Source organism: Erinaceus europaeus, chromosome 1, assembly GCF_950295315.1.
Source record: "Erinaceus europaeus chromosome 1, mEriEur2.1, whole genome shotgun sequence".
Taxonomy (NCBI): Eukaryota; Metazoa; Chordata; class Mammalia; order Eulipotyphla; family Erinaceidae; genus Erinaceus; species Erinaceus europaeus.
This window is the reverse complement of record NC_080162.1, coordinates 151,110,643-151,135,186: the sequence shown is the minus strand read 5'-3', so window position 1 is coordinate 151,135,186 and position 24,544 is coordinate 151,110,643. Positions and strand designations below refer to the sequence as shown.

At 49.0% G+C, this 24,544-nt stretch overlaps 1 protein-coding gene across 11 annotated transcripts in view; it reads right to left on the bottom strand.

Moving 5' to 3' along the window:
• PLEC (plectin) overlaps positions 1-24,544 on the bottom strand; it is a 67,069-nt gene that overhangs the window by 31,186 nt on the left and 11,339 nt on the right. For 2 of the 11 annotated variants that reach the window (XM_060197660.1, XM_060197665.1), the window contains exon 1: positions 4,739-5,399. The exons of 5 other annotated variants lie outside the window; for them this stretch is intronic. In XM_060197660.1, coding sequence (XP_060053643.1) covers positions 4,739-5,279 — 541 coding nt within the window. In that variant the 5' untranslated portion in view covers positions 5,280-5,399. Of the gene's footprint in view, positions 1-23; positions 142-1,981; positions 2,040-4,738; positions 5,400-8,160; positions 8,260-24,544 lie in introns of those variants that run through there. 4 more of the 11 variants (XM_060197738.1, XM_060197747.1, XM_060197729.1 and 1 more) reach the window with 3 other exon arrangements.

Here is a 24,544-nt window from a genome sequence, read left to right as displayed (position 1 = left end):
GTCTCCGGAGGTGCCTCACCTACCCGGCACGATCTTCATGGGGGACAGCTGCAGGAGCCCACTGGGCAATGAGGGAGTGGGCGCAGGCGTGGGGAGGGTCAGGGCCCTCGCAGGCAGCAGTGCTTGCGTGGGGCAGTGGTGGCACGGTGGGAGGAGGGCACCGTGCTGCTGTCAGCAGAGCCACTGGAAGGGGAGGGGTGGGCAGGGGGCCCAAGAGATATTAATATCCAACAAGGGCACTCAGGGCCCGTCATCCAGCCAGACTTAGAACATGACGTGCAAGGCCAGGGCACCAGGGCCCAGGAACTTAGCTGGAGTTGGGGGTGGGGGGGGTAGAACCACCCTCTCTTCCAAGGCTTCCACCCGTGATTCTAATAATAAGAAGCTGCCTGGGAACAAGGCCTTGCACTAACTAGAAAAATGGGACTTTGTGTCCCCCATGGGGTTGGGGGGAGGGTATGCAGCTGCCCCCTCACCTCTCATGTGGGAGCATGGGGGTAAATTTGGGAAAGGTGGGGAGGGGCATGGGTCGTAGTCTCCTTCCCCCACATGGCCCATACAAATCACTCAGCACACCTGGCTCCAGAGGGGCCAGAAGGCCTTATCAAGGTCACTCTGCTGGCCAGGGATGCAGGCAGGCCCAAATTGGGCTAGCGCCCACCCCCAGCACTGAGTTGCACCATGCCACCCCAGATTCAGAGAAAAACACTGCCAGGGTCCATGCAGTAGTGTACCTGGATAAGCACACACATTACAACACTCAAGGACCTAAGTTCAAGCCCCTGGTCCCCACCTACAAAGAGGGTGAAAGCTTCACAAGTGGTGAAGTAGGGCTGTAAGTGTCTCTCTGTCTCTTTCCCTATGTCCCACTCCCTTCTCAATTTCTCTCTGTCTCTATCCAATAATAAATAAATAAATATTAAAAAGAGGGAGAAATACTCCCTCCCCCCAACTGGGACTGGGAGCAGGGAATAAAGCATTGGACTCTCAAGCATGAGGTCCCAAGTTCAACTCCTCCTGGCATCTCATGTGCCCGAATGACTTTTTTCTTTATCAATAAATAAACTTTTATTTAAATAATAATAAATCTTAAAAACAAAAATGGGAGATAGCATACTGGTTATGCAAAAGACTTTTATGCCTGAGGCTCTGAGTTCCCAGGTTCAATCCCCCCAGTAGTGCTCTGGTTAAGATAATAATAACAATAATAAAAATGAAATTTAAAAACATCCTGCCACTCACACAGGAGAAAAAACAGCCTGGGCCCCATAGCAGGAAGGCTGGGGCAAGAGGTCCCCTCACAGGCAGACCCTGCAATCCAGACACAGACCTGCAGGGAAGAAGGCCTGAGGGGTGTCACAATCTGGCCCCCATCCCCCAGGGCCCTGGATTTCTCTCATTTACCAGCAGTTCCTGTGTGCCTACTGGTTTTGCATGCTAGCCTTCAAGATCCACAGGGAGTGGGCCCTGCACTCCTTTTGGCATGGAACAGACAAGAAAACTGAGGCACAGTGGGGGAAGGGGAGAACTTGCCCACCCTTACAGGCTGAAGTGGTCTGTCTGGCATGGGTTGTATGTTGCACCCACCAGGTAGGTCCCCCAGAGTCTAGTCTGGGTAGGGAGAGGTGGCATGGAGGAGAGAAATCAGCTCCTCCACCCCATCCCCACCACCACACACACACACACACACACACACGCACACGCGCACACACACACACTGCAGAAACTATCTTCTGAATGAAATTCAGTCTGGATCTGCCACGACGAAGAACTGCAGAGAAGCCAGTGACAACAGCCAGGGGCAGCTAACCCTGGAGGCAGAGAGCCCCCCACCCTATCCCTGCCCATCCACAGAGACCAAGCAGGGGCCAGTGTCTCCAGACACTTGTCCCACATCGGACACCTCCCTGCAGTTCCCACAGGAAGCCAGACCTCAGCCCCTCCCTTGCACCCGCACACCAGTGTGCCCGCCCTGCCCTACCTTGGCCCAGCTGAATGAGCTCCTCCATACTGTAACTGTCCATGGCTACCCAGTGAGGGCCAGCCACCCCCAAAGCCCAGGGCCAGCAAGAAGAAAGGAAGGGAAGGCAGGAAGAAGGGAAGGGGTGGGAGGCAGAGGGAGGGCTTGCTCATGCCCTGGTCTCCCCACCCAGCTCTGGGAGGACCGACTCCTCCTCAAAGCACAGCCACCCCCTTCCTCAGTGTCCCTGTGACTAGGCACAGTCCCTGAGGCCTGCCTGCCTAGCCCCCTCCCTTCCCCTTCTCCCTGCAGGCCCTATCAGCCCAGCTCTCACCCCACATCCAAGATACCTTCATCCCAGAAACAGGTCCCTATCTCCACCCTCTGCCCCCCTACCATCCAGCTCAGTCCCAGGCACCCTGGATTCTAGCCCGGGACACAGCTCTAATTGTACCCAATCCTTGCCTGGCTCCTCTGCCCCACCATGCCACAGCTGGACCTGAAAATGCAAACTCAGTCTTGTCATAACCCTGCTTCATAAAACCCCTAGGCTTCCAGAGACATTTGGCAAACACACATACATGTAAGTGTGCACTTGCATGTACACACACATGGCAGACACAAAGCTAGCAATGAAATGAAAACCTGGGGGAGGGACTTCCAACCCTGCCCCAATGGCTGGGGCACTCATCAGGTAGAAAAGCCAGACAAATGCTTCTAGCTGGGCACTGCGCAGGCACACAGCGGGGGTGGGGGGCAAGGCTTCAGCTATAGAAAGGGAGCAGAAGCCACGTCCCAGAGGTCACCCATTCATAATTCATAAAGTGCCTCTGAAGCCAGTGGGTCCCTTCTCTCTGTAAACCCCATTCATACTGCATGTGAAGGCAGCAAGACTACTCCTGGACAGACATGAAAATCACACAAAGAAGCCCATTCCTCCCCTGCAGTCCCCCCACCCTACTCTCCTCTGCCCTGTCCCTCCCTCTACTGGGCTTCCCCAGGTTCAGCTGCATCTCTGCAGAGGGCCCCTTACTGATGGTTCCAAAGCCACTCAGACTGTCCCTCCAGTTTGTCAGTAAGCTGGGGCTCCCTGCAGGGCTATCTGGGTCTGCTGCCCACCAGGCCACAGAGAGGGGTGGGACCTCAGGTAGAGCCCTAGTTGGCTGCCCTGCAGTCTTTTATTTTATTTGGGGGGGGGGGGGTGGAACCCTGGCTGCACGTGCTATTTTGGAGAATGGTGTCTATGTGGAAGACAGGGTCTGTGTGCTCATGGCTTGCTAACTTTGGAGACAATCAGTTCCAGGTGTCATCAGAGCAAGCCAATAGCACCATCGCACAGGCACTGAGCCTCAAGCCACACCCGACAGTACTCAGGCACCCAGGGTGTCCTTCTCCAGTGAGAGTGGCCCTAGGCTCCCTGGAGACTTGGGGGGAAGGAGGAAAAAACCTTGCCTGCAGCCCTGACTCAGCCTGGAGCTGGAGCTCATTTCCTGTTGGAAACTCTGAGTGGCCACCGTTGGCTGTGGCTGGGAAGGGAAGACTGAGTCACCATGGGGCTCGGGTGCCCCCGGCTCTGCCCACCACAGCCACACCCAGTCCCCCTCCTGGCCACCCCCCAGCTGTCCAGCCAGGGCATACTGGGAAGGAGGGAGGTGCTCAGGCTCACCACGCCCTCCAAGGGGAGACAGAGAGTGTGGGACCAGGAGAAAAAGACCACAGAGGCCTGGCCACCCCATTGCCAGTCAACTCTGACCCTTCTAGGGAGACTGGCAGGACTGGAGAGTCCAGATGACTGGTCTTCTAGGAAGGAGACCAGAACCTACTGCTTAGCACTAGGGGCTAGCACCTGGGTCCCCATGCCCCCAGCCACTGGCAAACTCCTAACACCATGCCAGGCCTGCCCCAGGATCCTTCCCAGGCCCTTAGAGACCAAGGTGAAGATGAAGCGAAGGAAGGGGGAAGCAAGCTTGCCTGTGCAGAGTGGGGGTGAGGCAGCTGGCCAACCTCTTGGTGGTGAGCTCAGCTGCACAGGTGCCTAGGGTCAGGGAGATGTCACTGAGAAAGGACATAGCTCAAGGATCACAGGCAAGCCCTGGGTGCACAGGATCTATCTACTACCTTCGACCCAGAAAGAACCTACTCAGACTAGCTGGGCTCAGTGCTCACCATGCCCTGGCCTAGGGCCTGCTGGAAGATCCTCCAGCTGAGGGTGTGCTCTCTGCCAGGTACCCAGAACTGCCCTAGGCCATCACCAACACCAAGCCAGTTATTGTCACCATGACTGGGGCGGGGTAACATACAGTGGTGTAACATGCAGGTGTCACCCCCAGTGGACAGACTCAAGCCCCAAAGGTCAGATTACTGGCTCAGCCTCACCCAAAGGGGTACCGCTTACCCCTAGGCCCCAAGTCTACCCCAGCACCCCCATAGAGAAAAAGCCTTTTGGAGGAAGAAAAAAAAAAAAAAAAGGCCTAAAGAACAACCAAGCAGCGCTAACAGCTGTTGCTGCCAGTCCAGGCACTGCATATTCCACCCAGCCTCCCGTGTGTTTGCAGACAGACGGGCAACTGCCCTGGCTCCTCCATGGCCTTCCCACTCTAAGGCCCCTGGGAAGCAGGAGCTGCATGGTTCTGAGGAACAGAGCACCTAGCACCCTGGGGCGCAGAGAGTGACACCTGCTGGTGTAAGTATAGCTCCCCCTGCACATGGCCCAACCCAGCCCACCCAGCTGAGATCCACACACCCCTCCCCCAAAGCTAGGGCCAGGACACAGCTGACCTGTGATAGCAGAAGTGGGCTCCAGGCTGGGCCTCGCCAGGGTCCCTGGGGTGGTGGTGGGCACCACAGGGGGGTCAGGTGCCCGTTCCTCAGGCTCCTTCCGGCGGTAAGCCCGATGCTCCTGCCGAGCAGGATCCTCTGCTGGCAGCGGCCCCCTCTTGGGCGGGCAGCCCATAGGCCCCTGCACAGTTTGCACATGGGGGGCACGGCGTGCTGGCATCACCATGGCAACAGGCCGGCGCACACGCTGCAGGGAGGCGGGCACGATCTCAGGTGGCAGATGCAGGTACTGCCGCAGATGGGAGATGCCCTCATTAGTGAGGTACCAGTAAAAGTGGCGCCAGGCAAAGGTCTCCCGGACCAGGCCCCGGGCCCGCAAGGAAGCCATGGCACGCATGACCTGCAGGTTGGTGACGCCAGGCACATGAGGGTGCAGGCTGCGGGGTCGCCGGTCCTTCTTGGCCACCATCACACCCTCTCGGAAAAGCACCTCATAAATAGCCCGCAGCTGGTCCAGTGGCATGAGCATGCCGGCCACCATGGCTGCCGGGAGGTGAGGGCAATGGGTGGGGCCCAAGGAGGACAAAAAGGAGGCACAGGGAGCACAGGCCAGCGGGTGGGCAGGACAGGCGGACGGGCAAGCAGGCTGTGGAGACGCAGGGCGTGTGGCTTGCTCCGTTCAGATCCTGCCGGCACTGCTGTGCTCTGGCCAGCAGAACCTCCCGCCCTCCCACAGCCCGGCCCCCTCTGACTCAGCAGCAGTAAGGGTGGCCCCTCCCACCTCCAGCCAGCAGGGCCCCTCCAGAGTGGGGGGCACCTAGCAGGAACAGCTGCCCCCAGGGCACCACCTTCCCCTCCCAGGCCCCAAGCTCCAACATCAGTCAGAAATGACATCAGTTTCTAAACATTTCCTTTAATGTTGGGGGGGGGGGGCACAACCTGGGCACAGTAGCTAGGGACCAGGGCTGGCAGAACCAGCAGAAGGCAAGCTGGGAGCACAGAGACCAACTCGAGGCTTCATGGATTAACAAGGACCTGGAGTATGGTGCTAGGCTGGGTTGGAAGCAGGGACTAACAAGAAGTCCGGGTCTTAGGAGGAACAGGAAACAGGACTGGGGAGTGGGGGGGGGGGAGGAACTGGGGGGCACATGCTGGAGGAATGTCAGGGCAGCTGCTCCAGCACAGACAGGCAGCTGTGGGCACCTTTGGTTACTGTCTATCAAGTGGAGAAATGGGCAGTGCCCCCCGTCTCCCAGTGCCAGGCCTGGACAGTGCCACCCTCTCTTTAACACTTGCCATGCCAGGTCGGATCAAGGAGCAGGCGATCCGAAAGCATTCCCAGTCCAGCACAAGGTGTGTGTGTGGGGGGGGGGGGCTCTGAATCAGCGACCCCACCCACCCCCAGGGCAGCTGTCAGAGACAGCAACTCTCAGCTGCCACAGGGAATCAAAATCACCCAAGTCCCTGGCGCCCAAGCTGCCATGCAGACACCCCACCCTGGGCCGCAGGAGTGGCCGCCTGGGGGCCAACTGGACAGACTAGGCGGGGGAGGGGTGCGCACTGCAATAAAGAGGGTCAACAGTTCCCATGAATGGGGCGTACGGCAGAACACAGAAGGCCAGGAGCCTGGCTAGTTGCACCCATGAGCCAGCCACAGGCGCAGGCCCCCTCCAACCTCCAGTGTCTCTCAGGCCACGTGCGTCTGCCACCAGCACCAAACCCGCAACAGCCACCCCCCCGCCCCCCCCCCCGCTTCCCTCGAAGGGACACACCTATTCCCACCAAGCACAGCTCACTATAGAGCAGATTATAAATAGGCGGGGGTGGGGGATCCCGCGGTGGGAGGCGCCCGGCGGGCAGGCGGCCAAAAGGCTGAGCGTGGGGGCGGGTTTACAGCCCGTTGCCATGGCACCACCAAGCGGGTTCCAAACAGTCTCACCCGCAAGCACACACGGGCGCGCGCACACGGGGACGCGTGCACACACACACACCGAGCGGAGATGGGGAAGGAAATTCCGATGGCACAGCCAACAGTCCCTGCAACTCTTTTGCCCGTGTCCCCCTTCCCCCAAGTCTGTGCCCTACAGCCACTCAGCCAGACCCGGGCCAACCTCGCAGGGACCGGCTCCCAGCTCCCAGAAAGCAGGGAGAAGACATCGCTGGGGCTGGAAGGGTGTCCACGCCCCCACCACCAGGTCACACCCACAGACCCTCCCCGCTCGGGGCTGGGGCTCCAGGATGCACTACAGCCACCAACCCTACTCAGCCTTTTGCTCTTTCCCGGCCCTTCTCCTAGTCCCCCTCCCAGGCGTGCGCTCCCCCTGCTCACCTCCCAGCCGCGCCCCCTCCATCCCCCAGTTCTTGCTCACACCTCTACACTATCTTCCTGGCAGGATTTCAGGACCGTACTGTCCTAAAACGCAAGTCCTCCGCCAAACTAACTCATGCACGCCCCTCCACTATGCCAAAATGATTCCAAGTCACACCCGGAGGCCCCCGCCCTTCAACATGCGGAACTTAAGATCTGGTCCACAAAGGTCAGCACGGGTCTAAACTCAACCGGCTCAGCCCGACTGGAGAGAGGGGGCGGCGATTTGGGGCACTGATGAGAAGGGGCGGGGCGCACCAGGGGATAACCTCCTCCCACAGCCCCGGCGCCCGCGTGAGGGAGGACCCAGAGGAGCCTAGAGCGGACTTGTCTCTGCTCCTGCACACCTCCCGCGCAGAGATGGTCTCCTCCCTCCGCCGCCACCCCGCCCCAGGTCCTGGGGTTAGGAGGACGCCCCCTCTCGGCTCCCCTCCCCGCCCCCCATCGCGGGAGACTCAGCAGCCGCAGAAGCTGATTCAGCAGTGCTAACTACTGGGCGGGAGGGCAGGCGGGGTGGCCAGCACCACCCGGGCCCCTCCAGGTTTCCAGGACAACCAGTCGGGGACTGCGGGCAGCCTTTCCCCCCCCACCCCCCCCCCCCTAGAACAAAGAGCCGCAGTGTGAACTTGCTCGGGACCAGCCCGCCTGGCGCCTCCCTTCAGGGATCCCCAAGGCCCTGCCCTGTCCCCACCACGCTGAGCTACTGGGCGGGGCGGGCTGGGGACTCCGGTAAAGGCTGAGTCGGGAGTACTGGGCTGCACAGGCTGAGTCTCCCCACTCTGCCCAGCCCCCGCTGCCACAGCCGCCCCGCCTCCGACACTCGCTGCAGGGATGTGAGGCTGCGGAATTGCTGCTGGGGTACCCCCATCCATCCTGGGACAGACCCCTCGTCAGGGGAAGTCAGCAATGGGTCTAGGGTCTCCCGCAGCTGGTTATGCACCCCCCTAGCTCCGCCACCCCCATCCCTGGTCAGTCACCCCGCGGAAGACTACACCCGCCAGAGGTCACTGACTGGTCCGCATCCCCTGGCTGAGACTGTGTCCTCGATCCGCACCTTTGAGGGAGCTGATCTCGTGCTGGATGGCTCTAGAGGGGTCCATGACTCCGCAGGGACCGAGGGCCGAGAGGCCGATGCCCTCAGAGGCCAGCCCCGCACCGCACTGCCCCGGCCAGAGCCGCAGCCTGAGGGAGGAGCCGGCGACGAGGGCGGGGTTTGCCTGTCCGGGGCGGAGCTTCGCTGATCAATACTCTGGACTGGGTCTCTGGTTCCATGCCCAGACTGGGCACCTACCCCACGCCTGTCCCCCTCCAGCCCACACAGAACTCCAGCCAGGCAACCCGGTCAGCAATCCAGAGGCTGGTGCATTCAGCCTGTCCTCATTCTCCACAGTTCCCAGGCCTCAATGTCCCCTCAGTGTCCCCCAGGGTTCTGGTGCAAGTGACTTCCGAAAGCCTGGAAACCACACTTTTCAACCCCTGCAGAAAATAGCCTCAGGTATACTTCCTAGAGACTCACCCCTACCCAGCTCCCTGGAGGGCTCTCCCCTGGCTCCTCCCAGGCCCCAGGGACTCTGCTCTGCCCTCTGCCCTCAGGTCAAGGCTCCTCCACACAGGATCTTCTGGCCCACTATGTTCCAGCTCCCAAGACGAAAATGCCAATGAGATTCTGATACGTGACAACCCACTCCTCAGTAAATCCCCACCAGCTCCCCTGGGGATGCTCTGGCTCCTCAGTTGTAATGGTGCACCAAGCCACTGCCTAGGTCACTCCCACGTGTTCTGGTATGGGGTCCTAGGAGGCCCCACCTCCCAGTACCGTTGGCAACTTTGTACCGTTGCCACCACCACCATCACGTAAACACATTGGTGAACCTTGCCCACAATTGTGGACATGCCCCCTCTGTGACACAGGGACAGTCTGCCTCAGTCTACTGCTAGTTCTGCATCCAGATCCTTGTGGTTTTACCCAACACACCTGCTGTTTCTGGGGTCCGCACCCTGACAGCCAAACACCTTCAGGCTCCATCAGATGCAGCATGAGCACAAGCAGGCCACACGGGTGGGCATGACAATAACACAGGAGCCATGTTGCTGCCCCCACGGGCAGGCTGATGGGCTAGCAGCTGTATGACGCCCTTATGGTACAAAGCCTGGCAGTTCTGAGGTCCTTCTTCCATTCCCTACTCTCCCTTCTTGGAACTTGACCAGTTGCCAAGCTTGGGGTTTACATACAAGTGAGGATTCAAAGCAGGATTTTGTGAGTCTTTATCATGTAAATTCGTCTCTATTTATTTATTTATTGAATTTTTTAAAAAATATTTATTTACAACAACAATAATAACTACAACAATAAAACAACAAGGGCAACAAAGGGAATAAATATTTAAAAAAAAGAAAAAAAATTATTTATTCCCTTTTGTTGCCCTTGTTGTTTTATTGTTACTGTAGTTATTACTGTTCTTATTATTGATGTTGTTGTTGGATAGGACAGAGAGAAATGGAGACAGGAGGGGAAAACAGAGAGGGAGAGAAAGACACCTGCAGACCTGCTTCACCGCCTGTAAAGCGACTCCCCTGCAGGTGGGGAGCTGGGGGCTGGAATCCTTACACAGTCCTTGCACTTTGCGCCACCTGCACTTAACCCATTGCGCTACCGCTAGACTCCTCGTTTTTTATTAGCTGCTTCTGGATAAACCAAAATTCAGTCTGCAACAGGAAAGTATGCCTTACTACACCTCAAATGAAAGAGATAGTGGAGTTTTTGTTCCGTTTGCTGAGCTGAGGACTCACTGCTCCTAGGCCACTTTTTCACTCAGAGACAAGACAGAGACGGACTCCCACTGCCATGGCATGTCAAGGCATGTGGTGTCAAGGTGCACACTTGGGCAATGTGCATGGCAAGGCCCATACTCAACCTGGTGAGCTAGCTCTCTGTTCCATAGACAGATATCTTAACAAACACATCTAGGGGCCAGGCAGTGGCGCACCTGGTTAAGCTTGCACATTACAGTGCAAAAGGTCCCCTGGTCCCCACTTGCAGGGGGAAAGCTTCAGAAGTGGTGAAGCAAGGGCTCTCTCTCTCTCTGTCTTCCTCTCTATCTTCCCCTTCCCCTCCCCCTCAATTTCTCTCTGTATCTATCCAATAATAAATAAAATAAAACTATTTTTTAAAAATCTGACTGGTTTATCTTTAGAACAGCATATAACTGACAGGCTCTCACTGCACTAAAGGAAGTTTCAACACTGTTGTCTGTCTCTTCTCTCCCTTACTCTCTCTCTGTGTCTTATCTATCTATACCTAAAAAAAATAAATAAAATAAAACTATATAATTGAATATGTAAGATCATCCTTTTTTTTTTTTTTTGGTTGGAATTCTTTATTCCCAATCTCCTTGGGTTTCCCTAGGGTTTCATCTTACAATGATAGAGCAGAAGCCTTTTAAAGATTAAACTTTTGAGCTAAAGTGAATGGGAAAGCACAACACAAGCAAAGTGGTCAGGCACAACTGGGTGGTTTTAAAGTCTTTGTTAACTATTTTATTTTATTTTTGCCATAGGGCTTTCCTTTGGATGCAAGATTCTGCCACTCTGGGTGATTTTTTTTTTTTTTTTTCCCAGAGTATTGCTGAGCTCCGGCTTATGATGGTGCTAGGGGTTGAACCAGGGACCTCAGCGCCTCAGCCATGACAGTCTTTTTTGCATAACTACTATGTTATCTCCCCCTCTGAGGGACTCTTTTTCCCCCCTTGTCAAAATAAGAGAGTAAGAAACAGAGGAGAGATACCATAGTACCACTTCATCACGCTGAAGATCGCATGATGTTCCATGTGGCGGCCAAGGACCAAAACTCATGTCCTCACACAAAATAAAATCTCTGTTCCACCAGGTAAACCATCTCCCAACCCCCTTTACAAACATTTTTTTATGTTTTATTTTATTATATTTATTTATTTTCCCTTTTGTTACCTTGTTTTTTATTGTTGTAGTTATTGTTATTGATGTCATCATTATTGGATACGACAGAGAGAAATGGAGAGAGGAGGAGAAGACAGAGAGCGGGAGAGAAAGATAGACACCTACAGACCTGCTTCACTACTTATGAAGTGCCCCCCCATAGGTGGGGAGCCAGAGGCTCGAACCAGGATCCTTACGCTGGTCCTTGCGCTTCGCGCCACCTGCGCTTAACCCGCTGCGCTATTGCCCGACTCCCCACAAACATTTTTTTTAATTTTTTTTTTCTTTATTGGGGAATTAATGTTTTACATTCAACAGTAAATACAATAGTTTGTACATGCATAACATTCCTCAGATTCCCATTTAACAATACAACCCCCACTATGTCATTCATCATCTTTCATGGACCTGTATTCTCCCCACCCACCCACCCACCCCAGAGTCTTTTACTTTGGTGTAATCTCCAATTCCATTTCAGGTTCGACTTGTGTTTTCTTTTCTAATCTTGTTTTTCAACTTTGGCCTGAGAGTGAGATCATCCCATATTCATCCTTCTGTTTCTGACTTATTTCACTCAACATGATTTTTTCAAGGTCCATCCAAGATCGGCTGAAAACGATGAAGTCACCATTTTTTACAGCTGAGTAGTATTCCATTGTGTATATATACCACAACTTGCTCAGCCACTCATCTGTTGTTGGACACCTGGGTTGCTTCCAGGTTTTGGCTATTACAAATTGTGCTGCCAAGAATATATGTGTACACAGATCTTTTTGGATGGATGTGTTGGGTTCCTTAGGATATATCCCCAGGAGAGGAATTGCAGGGTCATACGGTAGGTCCATTTCTAGCCTTCTGAGAGTTCTCCAGACTGTTCTCCACAGAGGTTGGACCAATTTACATTCCCACCAGCAGTGCAGGAGGGTTCCTTTGACCCCACACCCTTTCCAGCATTTGCTGCTGTTACCTTTTCTGATGTATGACATTCTCACAGGAGTGAAGTGATATCTCATTGTTGTCTTTATTTGCATTTCTCTGACAATCAGAGACTTGGAGCATTTTTTCATGTGTTTCTCGGCCTTTTGGATCTCTTCTGTGGTGAATATTCTGTCCAAGTCCTCCCCCCATTTTTGGATGGGGTTATTTGTTGTCTTGTTGTTGAGTTTGGCAAGCTCTTTATATATATTGGTTATTAAACTCTTATCTGATGTATGGCATGTAAAGATCTTCTCCCATTCTGTGAGGGGTCTCTTGATTTGGGTAGTGGTTTCTTTTGCTGTGAAGAAGCTTTTTAATTTGATGTAGTCCCATAGGTTTATACTTGCCTTAGTCTTCCTTGTAATTGGATTCGTTTCATTGAAAATGTCTTTAAAATTTATGCGGAAAAAAGTTCTGCCAATATTTTCCTCTGAGTATCTGATAGTTTGTGGTCTAACATCCAAGTCCTTGATCCACTTGGAATTTACTTTTGTATTTGGTGAAATACAGTGATTCAGTTTCATCCTTCTGCATGTTTCAACCCATTGTTTCCAACACCATTTGTTGAAGAGACTCTGCTTTCCCCATGTAATAGTCTGGGCCCCTTTGTCAAAGATTAGATGTCCATGGGTGTGGGGCCTCATTTCTGGGCTCTCAATTCTATTCCACTGGTCAGTGTGTCTGTTCATGTTCCAGTACCAAGCAGTTTTGATGACAATGGCCCTATAATACAGTTTGAGATCTGGGAGTGTGATGCCTCCGGTTCTGTTCTTTTTTCTCAAGATTGTTTTGGCAATTCTAGGTCTTTTCTGGTTCCAGATAAACATTTGTAGCATTTTTTCTATTCTCCTAAAAATGTGCTTGGGATCTTGATGGGGATAGCATTAAATTTGTAGATGGCTCTGGGTAATATATTCATTTTGATGATGTTAATTCTTCCAACCCATGAACATGGAATATCTTTCCACTTCTTTGTGTCTTTTTCAATTTCTTTGAGTAGTGATTCATAATTTTCAGTATAAAAGTCTTTCACTACTTTGGTTAGGTTTACTCCTAGATATTTTATTGTTTTTGTTGCTATAGAAAAAGGAACTGATTTCTGGATTTCAATTTCTTCTAACTTAGTGTTTGCATAGAGGAATGCCACTGACTTTTGAATGTTAATTTTATAGCCTGACACATTACTGTATTGCCTGATGATTTCCAAAAGCTTCTTGCTGGATTCCTTAGGTTTTTCCATGTATACTATCATGTCATCTGCAAATAAGGAGAGTTTGACTTCTTCTCTTCCAATCTGTATGCCTTTAATTCCTTGCTCCTGCCTGATTGCTATGGCAAGAACTTCCAACACTATGTTGAATAGTAATGGTGATAGTGGGCAGCCCTGTCTAGTACCTGATCTGAGGGGAAATGCTTCCAGTTTTTCACCATTGAGTATGATGTTGGCTGTAGGTTTGCTATATATAGACTCCACTATCTTCAGGAATTTTCCATCTATTCCCATTTTTTGTAGTGTTTTGATCATAAAGGGATGTTGTATTTTGTCAAAGGCTTTCTCTGCATCTATTGATATGACCATGTGGTTTTTGGTCTTGCTTTTGTTGATGTGGTGGATCACATTGATTGATTTACGTATATTAAACCAACCTTGCATGCCTGGGATAAACCCCACTTGGTCATGATGAACAATCTTTTTGATATACTGCTGTATCTGGTTGGCTAGAATTTTGTTCAATATTTTCACATTTATGTTCATCAGAGATATTGGTCTGTAGTTTTCTTTTTTGGTTGTGTCCCTGTCTGCTTTTGGTATCAGGGTGATGTTGGCTTCATAGAAGCTGGCAGGGAGTATTCCAGTGTCTTCAATCTTCTGGAAGACTTTTAAAAGTAGAGGTATTAGTTCTTCTTTGAAAGTTTTGTAGAATTCATTTGTAAAACCATCTGGTCCAGGACTTTTATTTTTGGGGAGATTTTTGATAACTGTTTCAATTTCATTAGCTGTGATGGGCCTGTTCATGTTATCCACTTCCTCTTTACTTAGTTTTGGAAGTTGGTACGTATCTAGGAAATCATTCATTTCTTCCAGGTTCTCTAGCTTGGTGGCATATAGTTGTTCATAGAAGCCTCGCATGATATGTTGAATTTCTGCAGTGTCTGTTGTGATATCTCCTCTTTCATTTATTATCCGATTTATTTGGGTCTTCTCCCTTTTTTGTTTTGTGAGTCTGGCTAAAGGCTTGTCGATTTTGTTTACTCTTTCGAAGAACCAACATTTACTTTCATTGATCTTTTGTATGGTTTTCCTATTCTCAATGTTATTTATTTCTGCCCTAACTTTAGTAATTTCTGTCCTTCTGGTTGCTTTAGGATTCCTTTGTTGTTCTTCTTCTAGGTCTTTAAGATGTGCAATCAGGCTGTTTATTTGTGCCTTTTCTTGTTTCCTAATGTGTGCTTGTATAGCTATGAACTTCCCTCTTAGGACTGCTTTAGCTGTGTCCCAAATATTTTGATAGCTTGTGTCTTCATTTTCATTGAACTCTCGAAACATGTTGATTTCTTCCTTGATTTCCTCTTTGACCCAGAAGTTGTTAAGAAGTGTACTGTTGAGCTTCCACATTTTGGCACTGTTACTAATCTTTTGTTGATTGTTAAGTGTTAGTTTAATTCCACTGTGGTCTGAGAAGATGCTTGGGATGATTTCAGTGCTCTTGAATTGGCTGATGCTGTCTTTGTGGCCAAACATATGGTCTATCCTTGAGAATGATCCATGTGGATTTGAGTAAAATGTGTATTCCAGTTTCTTGGGATGAATGACTCTGAAAATGTCCAATAGTTCTAGTTTATCTATCTCTTCATTTAGCTCCGTTATGTCTTTACTGATTTTCTTCCTGGATGATCTGTCAAGTTGAGAGAGTGTGGTGTTGAAGTCCCCTACTATGATTGTGTTACTGTTAATATATTGCTGTAGCTCTTTCAGTAGAAGTTTGATGTATTTAGATGGCTTCTCATTGGGTGCATAGATATTAATAATTGTTAAGTCCTCTTGATTGACTGATCCTCTGAGCATTAAGTAGTGTCCATTCCTGTCTTTTTTAATCTTATCTATTTTAAAGTCTATCATGTCATTATATGAGAATAGCTGTTCCTGCTCTTTTTCCCCACAAACATTTTAAAACCACTTGGATGACCATTCAGAGAAAGAGTGCCCTTAAACACCCAGTGGCCACTGTGGTCACCTATAGCCATATTCAAAGCACCCAGGACAGTGGTGGCAGGAGGTGCAATAAAGAGCCCCCCCTCAGTGTTCCTGCTCTACTCAAAACCTGGGGCTTTGCCACAAAGCCCATGGGAGGGCTTAATAGAACACAGGAGAGGGTGTGGAGTCAAAGGAACCCTCCTACACTGCTGGTGGGAATGTCGATTGGTCCAACCTCTGTGGAGAACAGTCTGGAGAACTCTCAGAAGGCTACAAATGGACCTACCCTATGATCCTGCAATTCCTCTCCTGGGGATATATCCTAAGGAACCCAACATATCCATCCAAAAATATCTGTGTACACATATGCTCTTGGCAGCACAATTTGTAATAGCCAACACCTGGAAGCAACCCAGGTGTCCAACAACAGATGAGTGGCTGAGCAAGTTGTGGTAGATATACACAATGGAATACTACTCAGCTGTAAAAAATGGCGACTTCACCGTTTTCAGCCGATCTTGAATGGACCTTGAAAAAATCATGTTGAGTGAAATAAGTCAGAAACAGAAGGATGAATATGGGATGATCTCACTCTCAGGCAGAAGTTGAAAAACAAGATCAGAAAAGAAAACACAAGTCGAACAAGTAGAATGGAATTGGTGTATCGCACCAAAGTAAAAGACTCTGGGGTGACTCTGGGGTGGGTGGGTGGGTGGGTGGGGAGAATACAGGTCCAAGAAGGATTCAGAGGACCTAGTGGGGGTTGTATTGTTATATGGGAAACTGGGGAATGTTATGCATGTACAAATTATTGTACTTACTGTTGAATGTAAAACATTAATTCCCCAATAAAAAAAATCTGAATGAAAAAAAAAGAAACAGGGGACTTGGAGCCACAGGCAGGAATGTCTTTTGAAAAACCACTATGCCATCTCCCTAGCTAACAGAAAAAAAAAAAAAAAAAAAAAGAACACAGGACATCCTTGTCCTTGGCTCCTTCCCTTAGCAGGCTTCCCAGAGGAAGGGGTAGCTGAGACAGACCCCAGCTGGCCAGTACCTGCAATGACCCCAGAAATAAGAGAATAGCTGGAGAAGGATTCAGGCTGTGTCTGGGCTGTGCATGGGGGCTCCCCAGGCTGCCCACAGATGGGGATCAAGGTGCAGCTATAGGCTAGGCAGATTAGCCAGCACAGAGGGGAGAATGAGGTCTCGCTCCCCCCACCCCACCCTCAGCCTTCCATGCAGGCTCCCCAAGAGGCCAGGAAGTGGGGGTTCTGGCTCAGGTCACCTAAGGCAGGGACTGAAATCCTGGGCAAGGTCATGTGCCTTCAAAGCTTCCTGAAAGTTCCTGGAGGCAGCTCACATCCCAGCCGGAGTCCAGCCTCAGTTCTACCACCAGCACCCTCTCCTTTGTCCTTCATAGTCCCAGACTCTGAGACAAAACACCCCCAGGAACAAGTCACATGAAACTGTGGCTGGCCCTCACGTACTGTCACTCACACTTCAGGGGGGCCCCAGCTCCTCATCCCTGCCATCCCTCAGTTCAGTGCTTCCTGCTGAGCCCCAACTTCAAACATGTCCTCCATGCCCCAGGCTGCAGGCTCTGTAGCTCACAAATGATGCAGGTGATCCTATGGGGAGCTAAGGACAGCTGTAGCCCCAGCAGCAGACCCTTCTATATGAGGGCCCCATAATAATCTGGAAGAGATGGAGGCCCACTGAACCCCAAGATAGGCATGCCCCTGCAGGGGAAGCTCAGGGGTCACAGCCAGGGCTCCATCCAGAAACAAAGGCAGCTGGGGGAGACCTGGCTCCCTCTGGGAAGCCCCCTTCAACCCAGCATGAACTGGAGCAGAACAGCTACCTGGGGCTATGGTAGGGCCCAAGCTCCTTTCTCACTTCTGTCTGTCTGTCTGTCTGTCTGTCTTCTGGAAAGACACACACACACACACACACACACACACACACACACACACACACACACCAGTATGCCATTGTCACTCTCCCAGGCCAACTTACTCCCTGCAGCATGAAGGAAGGACCACAACCCAGGCCCTAAGCATAGAGATATCATTCCCTCCGGCTGAGGAAATAGGGCATGCAAGTGTCACACAGGAAAGGCGGGGAAAGGAGAGGCTGGAAGAATTCTTGCTATCCTGGGCATCCCAGGAGCTCTATGAAAACAGCTTTCCCCGCAGGAACCAACCTAAGGCAAAACTTTTCTCTAGATCTCAGAGCTCACCTGAAACCCTCCCCCCCAAGCATCCAGATGTCTGCCCCTCCACCTACCTCTCTCCCCTCCCACCACCACCATCCCTTTCCCTCACAATTTCTCTCTGCCTTATCAAATAAAATAAAGTTTAAGAAAATCTTTAAATAGGGCTGGAGAGACAATATAATGGCTATGCAAAAGAAAAAGTTATGCAAACAGACTCTCATGCCTGAGGCTCCAAGGTCTCAGGTTCAATCCCCTATACCAGCATAAACCAGAGTTGAGCAGTGCTCTGGAAAAAAAGAAAAGAAAAAACAAACAAAACAAAACAAAACAAAAAAAACTCATGCCTAAGGCTCTGAGGTTCCAGGTTCAGTCCCCAGCACTACCATAAGCTGTAGAACTGAGCGGTGCTCTGGTCTATCTTTTTTTTTTTTTTTTTTAATGGTGTCCAAGGGACTGATGCTGGGACCTCAGAGCCTCAGGAATGAGAGTCTCTTTGCATAACCATTATGCTATACACCCCAACCCTCTATCTATCTATCTATCTGTCTGTCTATCTATCTATCTATCTATCTATCTATCTATCTATCTATCTTTCTCTCTGTACCTTTCATTAAAATAAAATGAAGATTCTGGGGGCAGGTGGTGGCACCACGCACCTGGTTGAGCACACACATTATAGTGCACAAGGACCCAGGTTCAAGACCCTGGTCCCCATCTGTAGGGGGGAAGTTTCACAAGTGGTGAAGCAGGACTGCAGGTCTCTCTTTCTCTCTCTCTCCCTCCCTCCCTCCCTCTCAATCTCTATCTCTATCTGATAATAAACAAATAAAATATAAAAAATAAAATAAGAATAAAATGAAGATTTTTAAAAAGTTTTAATGTTCACTGCCAGATTGACTTTGAGCAAAAAAAAAATCTTTAAATAAGGGAGTCGGGCGGTAGCACAGCGGTTAAGCACAGGTGGTGTAAGGCACAAGGACCAGTATAAGGATCCAGGTTCAAGCCTCTGGCTGCCCACCTGCAAAGGAGTTGCTTCACAAGCAGTGAAGCAGGTCTTCAGGTGTCTGTCTTTTTCTCCCCCTCTCTGTCTTCTCCTCCTCTCTCCATTTCTCTGTCCTATCCAACAATGACAACATCAATAAAAACAACAATAATAATAATGACAACAATAAAACAAGGGCAACAAAAAAGGAAAAATGAATAAATATTTTTTTAAATTTTAAATCTTTAAATAAATAATAAGTAAATAAAAAGAAACCTAAGCTCAAAAAATGTCTTAGTGTAGAAAGCTCTGGTCCCCAGTTAGACGCATCTTCCCAGATTTGGAGGTCTCCCATCACAGACACAGAATTAACTGGTGTTGTGGTTGCCATGCAGATCTGACCCTGAGAAGGACTCTGTTAATCACTGCCCCTGTGAAGTCACCATTCAGTCAGACTGCTGTGGCTCACGGGCTAGCAATGAGCCCTCTCAAGCACTGCAATATGTAGCAAACAACTTCAAAACTGTCTTAAAATTAGATTTGAGGGGCCAGATAATGACTCAATGGGTACAGCACATTTTTACTATACACAAGGACCTAGGTTCAAGCCCCTGGTCTCCATCTGCAGGGAAGAAATTTCATTAGTAGTGGAGTAGGGCTGCAGATCTCTCTCTCTCTCTCTCTGTCTCTCCTTCCCTATCTCTCTCACTTTCTAAAAAAAAAAGTCACAGGAGGGAGTCTGGGTGGTAGCCAGCGGGTTAAGGGCATGTGGCTCGAAGTGCAAGGACTGGCATAAGGATCCCGGTTCACAGGTTTGCAGGTTTGCAGGTGTCTATCTTTCTCTTCCCCTCCTCCCTCCATTTCTCTCTGTCCTAACAACGATGATATCAATAACAACAACAATAATAACTACAACAGTAAAAAAACAACAAGGACAACAAAAGGGAAATAAATATTTTTTTTAAAAGGGCACAGGAACAGTGAGGAAAAAAGTTAGGTTTGAATAGAAAAGTTCTTCCTGGCCCAGGAGATAGCTCACCTGGTGGGTGAACCCCAAAACCACACTTGAGCTAGCTCTGTGGTGTCACATTTGAGCCCTGACAGCAACAGGAGCAATATGGCACTGGGAGAAGCTCCTCAGATGGTTGACAAGCATTGTGGTGCTCTTATAGTCTCTATCTCTGCCTCTCTACCTGAAGCAACCAGTAAAATGAAAAACTAGCCCAGGAGCAGTGGAATTATGCATGAATTAGATCCCAGTACCAGGAAATAAAAAAAGAGAGAAAATGTTTGCCTGGTTTGTTTGTTTGTTTGTTTAATAGAGGCAGAAAAAGATCACAGCACTAAAATGTCCTTCAGTGCAGTAGGGGGCTGGGCTTGAACCTGGATTGTGTGCATGGAGAAGTAGCTCACTATCCAAGCAGCCTATTTCACTGCCCTCTGATTGAAACTAAAGCTACAGGAAAACCTCTCTCTGCTCTGAGTTTGTCATCTCCCTACTGCCCCCCCACAACCCCCCCAGTTTGGAAATCACAGTGGTTTCCTGTTTATTCCTCCAAAATACCTTCATGGAAAATCAAATAAGGCTCTGGGTTTTCCTCCTTCCAATATGTAAAGTGACATCACACACATACACACACACACACACACACACACACACACACACCATTCTGACCCTTGAATGCCTAAGGCATACCCCCGTCTCAGGTATTTAATCAGCATTCACTTATCCCCAATATGATCTAGGAATCTGGGTGTGGGAATTTCTGCCAATCTGAGAAAAGAACAGTGGTATCTTAGAATTGGTAAATATGGATTTTTGCATGCTACTGATTTGACCCAGAAATTATTTTTTTAATATTTATTTACTTATTCCCTTTGTTTCCCTTGTTATTATATTGTTGTAGTTATTATTGTTGTCATTGTTGGATAGGACAGAGAGAAATGAAAAGAAGAGGGGAAGACAGAGAGGAGGAGAGAAAGATAGATACTTGCAGACCTGCTTCACCACTTGGGGAGCCAGGGGCTTGAACCGGGATCCTTATGCCAGTCCTTGCGCTTCACGCCACGTGGGCTTACCCTGCTGCACTACTGCCCAACTCCCCCAGAAATTATTTTTTAAAGAAATATTTTAGAGATGGAGAAGTGATTTACCAGGTAGACCACACATTACCACATACAAGGACTTAGGTTCAAACCCCCCTGTTCCTGCCTTCAGCAGGGAAGCTTCATGAGTGGTGAAGCAGTATTGTAAGTGTCTCTCCCTATTTCTTGCCCTCTAGCAAAAAAAGGGGGGAAATTAAGATTTTTTTAAAGATTTTTTTTGTTTTTTACATATGAGAGAAACAGAGTTTCATGAGAGGCAAAGAGAGAAGTCAGAGCACCACTCTGGTACGTGATGCCAGGGATTGAACCAGAAACTTCAGAAACTTCAGGCATGCTCTACCAGTTGAGCTGTTAACCCTAGTCTCAAAGTTAATAACCTTGGTTCTTTTTTTTTTTTTTCTTTTTTATGGTGGTGCTGGGGATTGAACCTGGAGCCTCATGCATGAAAATCTGTTGCACAAACCACTGTGATATATCTCCCTGGCCCTTCAGAATTTTATTTACTAAATGAGAAGGTGCGTGTGGTAGGGGAGGCATGCTAGCACCACTCCAGAAGAGACAGTTTCAGGAACCAAACCCAGGGCCTCCGACATGCCAAGTCCTGCTCTCTACTCACTGAGCCACAGAAAACCCATTTCTCACAATAGTTGTAACCTCACACAACAGTCAAGCTAATGAGCTCCTCATGAGTACAATTTCTGACATCAGAAAACAAGAAAAAAAATTAGCATTCTATGAGAGGAGATTAGTGTAAACATATGGCTTCCATAAAATGGAATACTGCATCATAAATTAACATCACAGAAAGATGTCTACACTGTAAGTAAAAAGTAGCTATGTGTGTCTAAAATGTTTCATAGCATTAAGTCTCAATATTATAAGAAATGGGAAGTAGGAGGAGCAAAATTGCTCATTTAGACAATGCACTGCTCAGGCCTGATAGTGGAGCAGTAGGTTGAGTGCACACATTGCCGTGCTCAAGGACCCAGGTTCAAACTCCTGTTCTGTAGGGGGTAAAGATTCATGGACAGAATAGCAGGTCTGGTCCGGGAGGTGGTGCAGTGGATAAAACGTTGGTCTCTCAAGCAGAACAGCAGGTCTGCAAGGTGTCTTCTCTCTGCTTCTCCCTTCATTCTCAATTTATTTTTGTCCTATCTAATAAAAAATGAAAGGGTCGGGGGAATGGCTGTTGGGATCAGTGGTTTCATAGTGCTGGCACTGAGACCCAGCAATAATCCTGGTGGCAATAAAAAGAAAAACAAATAAACAATAAAAGATAGTAAACTTCTCTGCCATATATATGACCCAGATTTGAGTTCAGCTCCTACCACACTGGGTGAAGCTTCAGTGCTGTGGTCTCTCTCACTGTCTCCCCCTGCCTCTTTGTCCCTATCTAAAAAAAGTCACCACATAGTGGTAAAGCCCTAGTATTGATGGGAGAGGTCTTACAATATTAAAAAAATCAAATTATACTATAAAATACTGTGCAGGAGGGACAGGGAGGTGGCTTGGGGGATAGAATTACCTTCCTTACAATATGTGAGGCCCTAGATTTGAGCCCCAGCACCACAGGAAAACACCATGGGAACACCAGGGGAAACTCCATGGATGGAAGAACAGTGTTTTGGTGTCTCTCCTTCTCTCAAAAAATTACAGAATTAAAGAAAAAAAAAAGGCTAGGGAGATGGTTCTATTGTCTTAGGTTGGCTGTTTATGTTCCTTTGTGATGACTAACACAAGCAACTACTACAGATTCTGTTACCAGCAGTAAAGAGCCACTGTAACAACTCAATCGTACTGTTGGCTCTGGAGAAAGGTCAATGACAAGAAGACTGTCAGAAAGGCTGCCTTAAAGAACTGTTGGTTACTGGTCCGGGAGGTGACACAGTGGATAAAGCATTGTACTCTCAAGCACAAGGTCCTGAGTTGGGTCCCCGGCAGCACATGTACCAGAGTGATGTCTGGTTCTTTCTCTCTCTCTTCTCCTATCTTTCTCATAAATAAATAAAAAATCTTAAAAAAAAAAAAGAAGTGTTGGTTAAAGCTTGGACATTAGTGATGCTCCTGGTGAGGACCTAGAAGAGAATGAGTGTCATGTCTCTGGACACTGGAGGAAAGTAAACCCTTATAAAAATGGCAAAGTGGGAGTTGGGCAGTAGCCAGAGGGTTAAGTGCATGTGGCACAAAGTGCAAGTACTGGTGTAAGGATCCCGGTTCAAGTCCCCGGTTTCCCACCTGCAGGAGTTGCTTCACAGGTGGTGAAGCAGGTCTCTCCCCCTCTGTCTTCCCCTCCTCTCTCCATTTCTCTCTGTTCTATCTAACAACGACAACAACAATAACTACAACAACAATAAAAAACAAGGGCAACAAAAGGGAAAATAAAGAAATAAATATTAAATGAAGAAATAAATAAAGGCAAAGTGTAGCCAGAGAGTGCAATGAATTAAGCATAGGATCCTCAAGCATGAAGTCCCAAGTACATTTCCTGACAGCACATATGCCAGAGTGATGGTGTGGTTCTCTCTATTCTTCTCTCTTTCATTAAAAAAAAAAAAAGTAAAGACATCTTGTTAAATATACTTTTTAAAAATTAAATAAAAATGGCAGAGAACTTTGTTGGACTGAGCTCTTCTGTGGTGGGGGGAGGGATGTGGGGGAGGGAGTAGGGTGGTCAAGGCAGAGCTTATAAGTGATAAACTTCAAAAGTTAACCAGAGACTTAATTCCAGAGTCCCAGGAAGACATCATAATGGCTATGCATAAAAGCTGCGCATGAGCCTGAGGCTCTGAGGTCCCAGATTCAATCTCTGGTACCACCATAAGCCAGAGCTGAGCAGTGGTCTGGTATAATAATAATAATAACTATAATTATTATTAATTATTATTATTATTCCTCTTACTCATAGAAATGCAACCATGGAAGAAACTGTTAAGTGAACAGGAACAGAACTGAAGAACTGGGACATCCACAGCCTGCTGGGCTTGCAGAAGAGCAGGCATGGAGAGAGGCATCTGGGGAGAAGTGAGGGAAGGGCTGGCTCACCTGCCGTCTCAGCAAGTACTGGAGACAGAGAGGGGGCTCCAGGGAAGGTTGGTGATGTAGCAGAGTTAGGAGCACAGGTCTCCCAGATGCTGCACCAGCAGGCAGCTGGGAAGGAACAGGAGGGACGAAGGGGCTTCCTGTCCAGACAGGAAGTAGAACTCAAGCAACTTGGCCCCAGACACATGCTCCCCTTTTAGTAAGGGGAAAGGTGTTCTCCAAGGGCACAGCCTGGGGCGAGGGGCAGAAGCCACTGAAGCCCATGATGAAAGGGGTGGGAGAGTTACCAAACCTGATGTGGTTTGCTTCAAACCTTATGTGGTTTGCTCTGCTGGGTTCCAACTTGCTTGGGCCTGAGTATCTCCCTTATTTAAAACAATGTCTTTCTTTCTGTGGGGATAAAGGTGTTGTTCTTTTATTATTAAGTTTTTAGACTTTATTTGTTTCTTATATTTGAGAGGACAGAAAGAAATTGAGACGGGAGGGGAAGATAGGGAGAAAGATGCCTGCAGCCCTGCTTCACCACTCCTGAGGCTTCCCCTTCAGGTGGGGATCAGAGGCTTGAACCTGGGTCCTTGCACATGGTAACATGTATACTCAACCAAGTGTGACACCAGTCTGCCCTATAGTATTATTCCATACTAGTTTGGTCTACACTGTATCTGAGAAGTAATCAACTTTCTTTTGGGTTTTGTTTGTTTGGGATGTTACTGCTCCAGCTGAACTTTTTTTTGGCCACCAGGGTTATTGCTGGGGCTCAGTGCCTGCACTACAAATCCACTGCTCCTGGAGGCTATTTTTTCCCCTTTTGTTGCCCTTATTGTTTTTTTCATCATTATTGTGGTTATTATTATTGTTGTTGTTGTTGATGTCCTTGTTATTGGATAGGACAGAGAGAAATGGAGAGAGGAGGGGACAACAGAGAGGTAGAGAAAGACACCTGCAGACCTGCTTCACTGCTTGTG